The sequence below is a fragment of the Pundamilia nyererei genome, unplaced genomic scaffold (assembly GCF_000239375.1).
Source record: "Pundamilia nyererei isolate P.nyererei 1_Seehausen unplaced genomic scaffold, PunNye1.0 scaffold00027, whole genome shotgun sequence".
Classification (NCBI taxonomy): domain Eukaryota; kingdom Metazoa; phylum Chordata; class Actinopteri; order Cichliformes; family Cichlidae; genus Pundamilia; species Pundamilia nyererei.
Window position 1 is genome coordinate 318,301 of NW_005187428.1, and position 10,770 is coordinate 329,070.

The window sequence follows — 10,770 nt, forward strand, 5'->3', positions numbered from 1 at the left end:
TCTTCGGGTTTTTGGGGGATGTTGCTAACTCCGGGTCCAATAACAGGCACCACACCCGCAGTAGATGTGCTCGGTGTGAGGTCTCGCAGCAAGCTATCAAATACGGCGCATTTCTCGGCTTTTAACAAAATGCTATACGTCGCCAGGTTCGTCGTCAGATTCGAGGAGTTACCTCCTTTGCACAGTATCACCTTAAAGCACTTGTTGCAGGCTGCTGAGTTTGCATCTTTTGCTGTGAAGTACAGCCAGACTTTTGACCGCTTCGCCTTGGGCATTTTCACTCTGTAGTTCTGCTCTAAAAGAACGTACGTACCTGGGCCCGCCTACTATCATTGGAAATGTAAAATGATTGGCTAGAATCCACAGTGTATGACATCTCAGGGAAAAAAATCACCGAAATAAAGCACCGAAATGTGCGCTGCTTTTCGGTCTGTTTACTACCGTTTATGTCAGAACCGATACCGGTACCCATTCCTAGTGATGACAGACTTTTTTTGTCCTTAGTTAAGAAAACAACTTCTCAACATCCAACCAAGAATACTGTCAACGAGGCAAGACTATCACTGTCAAGATCTACACTCAAGAGATGCCTTCATAAAAGGAAATAAAAGTGTTTACAACAGGCGCAAACCACAACAAGTGCAAACCACTAGTTACACTCAAGATCAGGAAGGCCAGATTAGACTCGAAAGACTTGGAAACATCTAAAAAAGAGCCTTCACAGTTTGGAAACAATATTTGGACAGGTGAAACCTGGAAGATGAATTTGTACCAGAATGATGGGAACAGAAAATTATACAGCTGGAGAGAAACAATTCATGATCTGAAGCATACCACATCTGTCAAACATGTTAGAGGCAGTGCTATGGCATGTGCATGTATGGCTGCAATTGGAACTGAGACACTGGTGTTTCATGATGATCTGACTGCAGGTAGAAGTAGCAGGATGAACTGTGAAGTGTGCAGGGCTGTACTCTCTGCCTAGAGTCAGCCAAATACTTGTAAAAATAGGATATTCTTCAATGGCGAAATAGGTGACATGATCTCAACCCAGCCGAGGCGCTTTTCAGTTGCTGAATGCAAAACTGACGACAGAGAGACCCATCTCAACCCAGCGTGATGTCCATGGGTTCTAGACTTCATGCAGTCGTTGAGTGTACAGGATTTTCACCAAAATAATAAAAACAGTCCTTATATTTCAAATTACATTAGTTTGTAGAATTAATTTTGAGCCTCTGAAAATGGAGACATCTGTCTAAAATATTTTAAATTTCCTAAACAGTTAGTGCAACACTTTTGTTAAACTACTTGAATTAAAACTGAAAGTCTGCAGTTCAGTCTTAGTTATTTTATTTAAAATCCACTGTGATGTTAACAGAGGTAAAACTGCAACAATTGCATCTTAATCCAGCAAATTGTGCATCTTAATGTATAGAATTACATTGTGTTTTCCATCATACATGATAAAGTTTCAGTTTTTTACTGACTTTGAAGCCAAATTCTTCCAACATGTGGATCTATGTAAATGATTCCTCTGTGTGCACGTTTATAAAAGCCCCCGTTTCTCTGTTACACATTTGTCACATTTTCAAGGCGGAAAACATAAAAAGGCTTAACAGAAAAAGAACATCATTTCGACGTTGTTTTTTACCTCAAGTCACAACAGAGCCTGACACAAAGGAAACAATGCCTCCAGTCTGAAGTCATCCCACAAAAAGCTTTACTTTAGAAGTCTCTCAACCCAAAATGGAGCTTGCTCGACAAAGACACAGTTTGAGGATGTGCACTGAACAAGAAAAAGCCTATTTGCTGTTGCCAGTCTCCTTTAACTTGACATCCACAGTGTGAGTGTGAACTGATGACTGTAATCAGTCTCCATCTTGGGCCGTGCACATCACTGCAGCCTGTTTCACCCAGGATATCTGACTATGATGTGCTGTTTGCTTCTGCATGGCCTCTTCCTCTTTGCAGTTAGCTGTGCTATAGTGTATACATCAAAAATGATCAATAACGTGATTGATTCATGATCCCTTCTGCAGCCACTGTATTCCTTGAGTTCTGGAAAAGAAGAAGGGCAGAACTGACTTATGACTGGGATCTTATTGATTGGGAGGAGGAAGAGGTATGTTAGACATATGCACAAATATATGATTACCTCACAGTTTTAAGGTGTTCATGCTGTAAGAGAGCTACAGTTCAGTAGACAATGCTGGAATATGTGTTGTTAATCAGGAGGAGCTGAGGCCACAGTTTGAAGCCAAGTACTCCAGGATGGAGAGAGTTAACCCCATCTCCGGCAAGCCCGAGCCTTTCCAGCCTTTCTCAGACAAGCTTAGTCGGCTCATGGTGTCTGTGTCCGGAATATTCTTCATGGTAAACCCTTTAACCTTTGAATAATCTGTCTTTTTGGGAATCAGGCTCGGTGTAAGCTCACAGTTATTTTGTGTGCCATCTTTATTAGAACAGTGTGATGCTTTTGCAGTGGTGTAACATCTCCCCCTGCTGGACAAAGACCATATTCAAAGGAAATGGTGTATTAGCCCTTTCTCATGGCCTAATTTCTCCTGTTTACATATAAGTTGCTTCTGATTATCTATCATCTAAATAGTTCAATGTTTCTAAACTTAGTTTTTTCATATTTATGGCACACTTCTTCCTTATAGGATAAATTCAAAACTTTTTTTCACCCTGTTAATCGTACTGGTTCTTCATCCTTTCTGCTGTGCTTGTCTTCTCTCCATCATCTCTGCTTAGATTTCCCTCGTTCTGACAGCAGTGTTTGCTGTAGTGGTTTTCCGCCTTATTGCGATGGAGAAGTTTGCTTCCTTTAACTGGTATTTTGTGAAGAAGAACTGGCAGTTCGCCACCTCTGGCACCGGTGTCTGCATCAACTTTATGATCATCATGTCTCTCAATGTGGTGGGTGCCCGGACGAGCATCATCCTACATCCCACGTTTGCATTTTCTATCCCATAAATACTTCACTCAGCACTTATTTAAGACTTTTTTTTCATTCCAGCCTTCCTCTGTTTCTCATAATCATTACCCTCCTCAACCTTTTCCTGTTGACACTGATCTGTACTATCATTTTGTCAGGTGTATGAAAAGGTGGCCTATCTGCTGACTAATTTAGGTGAGTGTTTCATGCATTTATGCCTTCATTATCTTTGGCTTCCCAGCTGGTTGCACTTTATTTATTCTCTTCACCCATCTGCCTAACAAACCCCTGTCCCTCCCCTTTTAGAGCACCCACGGACGGAGTCTGAGTGGGAGAACAGCTTTGCTCTGAAGATGTTCCTGTTCCAGTTTGTGAATTTAAACAGCTCCACGTTTTATATCGCCTTCTTCCTTGGAAGGTAGGCAAACTGCCATAAACTTTACAGTGACTGTTTACACCGACTTTAATGAGGGATTGTGCAAAGATGTTTCCTTTCAAACTCCCAGTCATGACCAAGCCAAGACTCCTTCCCTTCCCCTCCTCAGCCGGGGAAATCATGTTTTTTGGGTGTTTCATCTTTCAGCAGTTACAAAATGCCGCCCTGCCTACAAGTGTAACTAGGTCACGGATTGTTGCACATAATTAGCACCTCTAAGTGTCTTTTTTTTCTACTCTAAGTTTATTATTATTATTATTATTATTACATTGATTGAATCAACAGCTAATGTTGGCCGTCTTAATTTGATCAGGTTTGCTGGCAGGCCTGGAAAATACAATAAACTCTTTAGTCGATGGAGATTGGAGGAGGTGAGTGCAATTAGCCATCAAACGTAAGTAGGTGATTATGTCAGCAGTGACTGGGCTGATTAGTGCCTTCTGTTTTGGGATATATTTAGAAATTTCGAGTAATTCATCTTTCTAATGATCCGCCTGCATGTGAACCATTAATCTCACCCCATAATTACTGTGATTTTCAATTTTAATGATTAAAAAAATGGAATCGGATCAAGTGTGTCCCAGAGTTTGCTCCTAGCTCTGAATTATTAGGCACGAAATATGAATGATACGGTTTTTGTATTATTATTATTTTTCATTGAAATCTATTTTTCTCAGTGTCACCCAAGTGGGTGTTTGATTGATCTGTGTCTGCAAATGGGAGTCATCATGTTCTTCAAGCAAATCTGGAACAACTTCATGGAGCTCGGTTATCCGTAAGTGCCTCATTATAATCGCACGTCTTCTTGTCTATGAACTATTAGAAATGACATGAAGCTTAATGACGTGAATTCAAGTGATGGCAATTAACAGGCTGTATGTAGTTTCTGCATGGCTTTTCCTCTTTCAGCTCATTTACATGTGAAAAGATTTTTCTCCTGAAGAAGCACATCAAATCCTCTCGCATGTGGCTCAGTAAAACAGTTCTTGCAGAGCACAGTGCTTTGCCAGGGATTATCGCTACTCTCTATGTTTTCAGTCTGCTGCAGAACTGGTGGTCTCGTAGAAAGATGAAGAAAGGAGGTGGTGGAGGGCAGAATGTAGAGAATAAGGCCCAGCTTCCTCAGTGGGACAAGGACTGGAATCTGCAGCCGATGAACGCCCATGGGCTTGTGGATGAATATCTCGAAATGGGTAAAAAATGCACTCCTACTAAGAATTGTGTTTTGACTTTCTGGAGAAGGAAATAATCCATGCAAATGCAGGCTATTATTCAAGCCTCAGCATTTTTTTTTTCGTGCCAGTGTTGACATCCGAATGATTCTTTCCGCTGCAGTTCTTCAGTTTGGCTTCACCACCATCTTTGTAGCAGCTTTCCCGCTGGCTCCTCTCCTCGCTCTGCTCAACAACATCATTGAGATTCGTCTTGACGCCTACAAATTTGTCACTCAGTGGAGGAGACCCATGCCTGCTCGAGCCACTGATATAGGTCTGTGCGGCTCGCACAACATCTTCTTGGATCAGAGTCACTTTTAATTATTGTTTTTTCTTCCAGCAGTAAAATGTTGTGTTAGTTTAACATGACCTCTCCTACAGTGATGGATATGTTTCCATATCCTGTCCTTCTGCAACTCCATATGCTGCACCTCCCCTCTCATCAGCCCATCTCTCCATACGATTACAAACTGCATCCTTAAACTGCCATATGACCCAGTGATTCATGTGGCATGTTTCCTTGTAATTAAAGGAGGAATCCACCCTGAAACATTTAGAAATTCCTCCGCTGTAATGAACACATTATGTGTCAGTCACACAGCAAGCTAAGCTCCTTTGAAGAGTTAGGCTGACATTTCCTGATCATCCACACACAGATCTAAGGCAGATAAGGAGGAGAGATCCTTTTTATCTACTGTCTCTGTCTTCATTCAACTGCCACAAAACAAAACATTTTGTGTAATTCAATATGCTCCATTACCGGAAGCTGTTCAATCGCATTCGGGGACATTATTAACTAAGGCAGAAGTAAATCGAGTGCAGTGAAGTAAAAATGGCATCTTGAAAATTGTTACTTATAGAGCTTGAGCTACACATGTCAGGAACTGCTAACAACTGTGACCATAAAAGGTTCATTTCTGTTATTTGTGACCTTATCGCTAATATGGAGTCTTGTCACACCTTCAGTTTCTCTGATCAGAAGCGAGCCAATTAGATGACGCTTACTATGCGCACGATCGGTAGGTGGAGAAGGAGCAGGATTGTTCACCCCGGGAGAAGCTTTAAACAAAAACCTGTGCAACCTATAAATTTACTGCAATTTAAACTTTAGTTTATTGGTTAAAAAGGGAGCAAGAACAACTGAATAAGATGGCCTCGTCCTTATTATTATAAATCTATCAGCTGCATTCTCATATTCACTGCATGAATGTTTAATCAGCATATCAATTTATCGGTGCCTACAGTATTTGATGTAGTCTGTGTTTTATAAAGCAAAATACGGTATGCTGGTCATGTCAGCCATTGCAGATAAAGGCACCCAGGTTTAAACCAACATACCAGCTGTTTTTCTTTCTTCTTTGTTTTGTCTGTCAGGGATCTGGCACGGGATTCTCGAAGGTATTGGTGTGCTGGCAGTCATCACTAACGCCTTCGTCATTGCCATAACCTCAGACTATATCCCCCGCTTTGTTTACGCCTTCAAATATGGCCCATGTGTGAACAAGAGGCACCACCATGGCAATGAGTAAGCCTTAAAAACAGCGTGTAACCTTTAAGTGCCCTGTATGTAGCCTATGCGTTTTACGTGATGGCCGTCTGCTTTCGCAGGTGTTTGCAAGGCTACGTGAACAGCAGCCTGTCCGTGTTTGACATGGGTGAGCTGAATAACAGAAACCACTCGGGATACTGCAGGTATAGAGACTACCGAGCGCCGCCCTGGAACACAGTGCCATACGAATTCACTCTGCAGTTCTGGCATGTCTTGGCTGCCAGGCTGGCATTCATCATCGTCTTTGAGGTTTGTATCCATTGGCCATTTCTCTTCTGTATGTTTACAAGCAGGACAAGCAGCTGAAGCTAAATCCTCTTACGCTGTGCCACTTTGAGTCAGCCTCAATATTTTTGTAGCTTTGCAAATGTTTTATTTTAATTATTTTATGTGCTGAGACTGAAACCGAAACCTCACAGCAGCAATTTAAGTGATTTTCATGGGTTAATTAAATCAAGGTCCTGGAGAAGGCTGAGAAAATTCTACCATTCAAAAAAAATAAAAAATAAAAACCATCACAAATTACATGGTTGCCATGCAAGATATTCCCTTGACAACACTGCCTTGCACATTCTACACTACACTACATATAAAAGATAGAAGGGCATATGAAGTTCCTTGGGTTTGCTTTTACTCTTGCATGCGCCACTAATGCCAAAACAAAATTGGCATCTAAAGCACGTGATTTCTCTGGATGTTGACTTATGAATAATTTAATCTTCCCTCAGCACCTGGTGTTTGGGATCAAGTCCTTCATAGCGTACCTCATTCCAGACATGCCGAAGGATCTCTGCGATCGCATGAGGAGGGAAAAGTACCTGATGCAAGAGATGATGTATGAAGCAGAACTCGAGCATCTGCAGAAGGAGAGGAAGAAGAATGGGAAGCGTTATCACCACGAGTGGCCTTAGCTTAAATCCCCTCACCCTGTCTCCGCTACGCGATCCTCAGCTCGCAAGCTCCACCTCCCCTGCCTGCTTATTTATGTGTTAGCTTTTAGAGTCTAGCTTCACTGATGGCTGATTCTGTACACCAAAGACACCCTCTCGAGATCCTCTCCAGATCTGGCACTGGCCACTCCCTTGCCATCTGTTCCACCTCCCGGTTTCTGGCTCTGACCCTTTCTGCCTCCGCCCTCATCCCTTACCTGGCTTCACCCAACAGGGTGCCCTTGGGTCTGTGCTGCATTGTGGCTTAGCTGGGGAAAAAAACAAACAAAACAACTTTGCAATTGTAATGTTTACTATGCAGATCAAGGGCTGCAGATCAGCACTGTTCACTGTCCCATCCTGCACTCTCTCTCTCTCCGTGTGGCAGCTACCACTTTGCTTTGACTCTGCAGTCCAGTGCAGCTCGCAGCATGGCCGTGTATCCCCTCCCCCGCCACCGCCCCAACCCTTCGTGAACATCAGCAGAGCCACTTCTGTGTGACAGAACTACAGTGGCATTTTTATTGTTGCAAAGTGATTCTGGTGATGTGGCTACCAAATAAGAATGACTCTGTTCTTGCTTCCTAAATGTATATTTGCTGTTGAAGCATGCTGATTAATATTTGCAAAGGAAAAAAAACAAACAAAACAAAACTGAAAAGCACTCCTTGTAAAGGATGTTAGCATCCATTTAGTACATCTGACAAAGTATTCCCTCAGACATCACAAGAAGTGCATGGTAATCCTGCTTTGTACCTTTTCGATAGACAAACTTCCTGTCTCGAGGCCTGGTTCACATGTGTCTGTACTCAGTGTGAGCTGTGTGTTAATCTCTGTGCTACCGCTGAGCTTGACTGTCTCGAGTTGAGGAAATGTGAACTCTGTGCAATTTGACTGTGCCTACAGTGTAACAACATGGCCGCGTACCACAGTTTGTGTCACCGAACATCACGTGTGCCTGTGTTGTGCAGCACGTGCTTTTTTTTGTTTTTCTTTGAAGTGCAAGAAATATTCTCTCTCCTCATCCTGTTGTCCTGATCTGCAGCAGACTCTCTGAACTCTCCGTTTAGGATTTGTTTTGGACATGAGTCACGCCGCAGTGTACCTACTCGGATCTCGGCTGACGTCAGCAGCGCACGCCCTAACGTAACGTGTACGCTCGCATGCAGGATCCACAAATCTGCTCTTCCGCTCTGACCCTCGCAGTCTGGTTTTCATTTGCTGCTGGAAGCCCCAAAGCGTGGTTGAAAACTTGGATCACTTAGAAATACCTGTGGCTTGGATGTTCAGTTTTGAAACGAACTTCTATCCACTGTTCTTCGCTCGCATAATACGCTACAAGCTTCTGTTGCAGACTTTTATTAAACACACAGTGAGACACACGGTTTCAGCAGCTGTCTGATCTTTGATCAAACGGACGCGAGAGTTTATTCAGTTGCAGACTGGTGACATTGCCTTTTTTTAATATTGTGATCAGATTTGATGTCATGGATTCGAGAAGTGTGTTTTTGCCTAATGAACTCAGGAAAATAGGCATCGTGGCAGGTATAGTTGGACCTGCGAGGTTGAGTCGGGATAATTTCCTTTCTCTGTGCTGTTGAGTTTAAGAGTTAAAGGGTGTGTGATGTGAACTGAGATGGGGACTTCAAACACTTAAATGCATCATATTGATCATGTGGTGTTAAATGTAAAAATGTTATGCACTGTAAAGGTAAAAGCTGCACCAATCTAACATCTGAAGGGAAAATTTCTACCCTGAATGCATTGCACAACAATGACAACATTCTTCATTTTGCAAGGATTGTCCTCCTTTCTTTATTTTACTTTGCCTGTTTTTTGTATATACATTTAATGACGTACGTAATGTTTTTATACATTTGATTTTGCGCTATCACGTGCAAGTTCACTCGTTCTCACCCTCAGATAGAAAACGTTACGTCCACTTGTCTCAGGTGTCCTCTGAATGTCTGCAATGATCAACTTTTTTATCATATTTTCTAAGATGCAATCAAAGGTATTCTGCTTTTTTTAGATATATATTTTTGCACTGCCATGTTTTTGCATGACTCAAATGCGCACTCACAATAATAAGCATGTTTTTTTTATTTTTTTTTATTTTGCTGTATGTTAGAGCAGATCAAAGATCATGGAACGCACTCACATACTTCATTTAGTTGGCTTTTTTTTTTCAGGTTGTTGGTCAAAAAACTCCTTTCGGGTCACATTCAGTCCAACGATTCACGATTTCATTCACCAGAGAGAGAGATATTTGCTTTCAAATCTTATTCCAATACTTAGGAAAGTAGTCAGTGTTTTCAGAGTATCCTCCCTGCTATGTGAACACCTAAAATCTATGCATGTTGTTATCCTTGAATGCTATGTTTATTTTGAACAGTCATAAATGTACTGGTACATTTGTGCTGTGGAGTATGCATGACTTAACTACTGCTTTGAGCAGAGCTAACTTCTGTAAAGTTGCGTCTTAAACATATCACTTCCCTGTTTTTTTAGTGTTGATCGTTTCTGGAAGGACCGGTGTGTTTCTAGATGTGGCAGGATTTTATACTGGTGCAGTATTTTCTAAAATAACAGCATGATCTCCAGACTGATTCATTTAAAAATATGTCCGGGAATTTTACGCAGAGTCTGATAAAACATGTGAAACCTCAGACTTCCTCCGCTTGGACATATAATCACGCTTACACTCTAACAGCTGAAGCATTTAACCGAAGGGAATAGGGGCACTTTATGAATGAAAAATTACATGACCTTGGATGTTTGGCTTGCCCAGTTACTAATCGTTTCTGGGTGGATCTTCATCAGTTCACCTCACTGATACTAATGCTGTACAGTGGTGGAAAGGTGTCTCTCATGCTTTCTACTGTTGGCAATAGCACAATCTGGGTATTGTATAATAAGTAATAATAGCGTGACCTTGCACATCTCTGAAAATATAGCAGTCTGGAGGGGGATTAAGCTTTCTGTTCTATGCCTCCTAATAGGATTGTGCTTGAGCAATGATGTACTTGAAGCACAGTGACGTAAGCCCGTAGATTTATTTGTATAATAGGACGATAGCAGTCGTGACATGAAGTGTATCAATAACATTGTTTACTTTGTTCCTGTTTACATGTAAAAAAAGAAACAATGTAACATAAACTAATTTGGATATCACTCTTTTCTGTAATAAATCATGGATTGTATCTTTTAAATCAATTCTGCTCGCTTCATTCTTGTCTCTCTTATAAACAGCAGAGAAAAGGCCTTTGTGCCTATAGCTGATATTCTTCACACACCAAAGGGTGCTTTTCCCCCCCCTTTCTTTCTTTTTTCCTCACTATTATCATAAACCACCAAGCCTCTGGCCACAGAGTGTTCATGTAACATATTGTTAAAAAAGATTGCATTTCTGTAGCAAACCCACTATTTGAGTATGGCAAGGGTATTTTCCCCCCACAACTATGTTACTGTTAAATGCTGCTTCTCTTCTATCTGCTTTTCCGTTTATGTCGTCTTGGTTAACATTAGGCTTCATTTTTTACAATGAAATCTAAACAGTCCAGAAGAAACATGGTACGGTTTCGTTTACTTTGAGCCCCGATGACTGATATTCTATACTCTGAGTATTTCCTCTCTTCTGGCGCCCACACTGACATATATCCTTTCACCTCTTTGACTTAGAAAGCTGTGGTTTGATTTTCATG

The 10,770-nt window shown here is 41.5% G+C and overlaps 1 protein-coding gene across 2 annotated transcripts in view; it reads left to right on the plus strand.

Moving 5' to 3' along the window:
- Positions 1 to 10,282, plus strand: part of ano3 (anoctamin 3) — a 47,003-nt gene extending 36,721 nt beyond the window's left edge. For both annotated transcript variants that reach the window (XM_005727972.1, XM_005727973.1), the window contains exons 14-25: positions 2,040 to 2,122; positions 2,233 to 2,373; positions 2,755 to 2,919; positions 3,097 to 3,133; positions 3,245 to 3,356; positions 3,688 to 3,745; positions 4,052 to 4,149; positions 4,413 to 4,567; positions 4,710 to 4,862; positions 5,963 to 6,113; positions 6,197 to 6,386; positions 6,866 to 10,282. In XM_005727972.1, coding sequence (XP_005728029.1) covers positions 2,040 to 2,122; positions 2,233 to 2,373; positions 2,755 to 2,919; positions 3,097 to 3,133; positions 3,245 to 3,356; positions 3,688 to 3,745; positions 4,052 to 4,149; positions 4,413 to 4,567; positions 4,710 to 4,862; positions 5,963 to 6,113; positions 6,197 to 6,386; positions 6,866 to 7,048 — 1,526 coding nt within the window. In that variant the 3' untranslated portion in view covers positions 7,049 to 10,282. The remainder of the gene's footprint in view (positions 1 to 2,039; positions 2,123 to 2,232; positions 2,374 to 2,754; positions 2,920 to 3,096; positions 3,134 to 3,244; positions 3,357 to 3,687; positions 3,746 to 4,051; positions 4,150 to 4,412; positions 4,568 to 4,709; positions 4,863 to 5,962; positions 6,114 to 6,196; positions 6,387 to 6,865) is intronic.
- Positions 10,283 to 10,770: the final 488 nt, after the last annotated feature.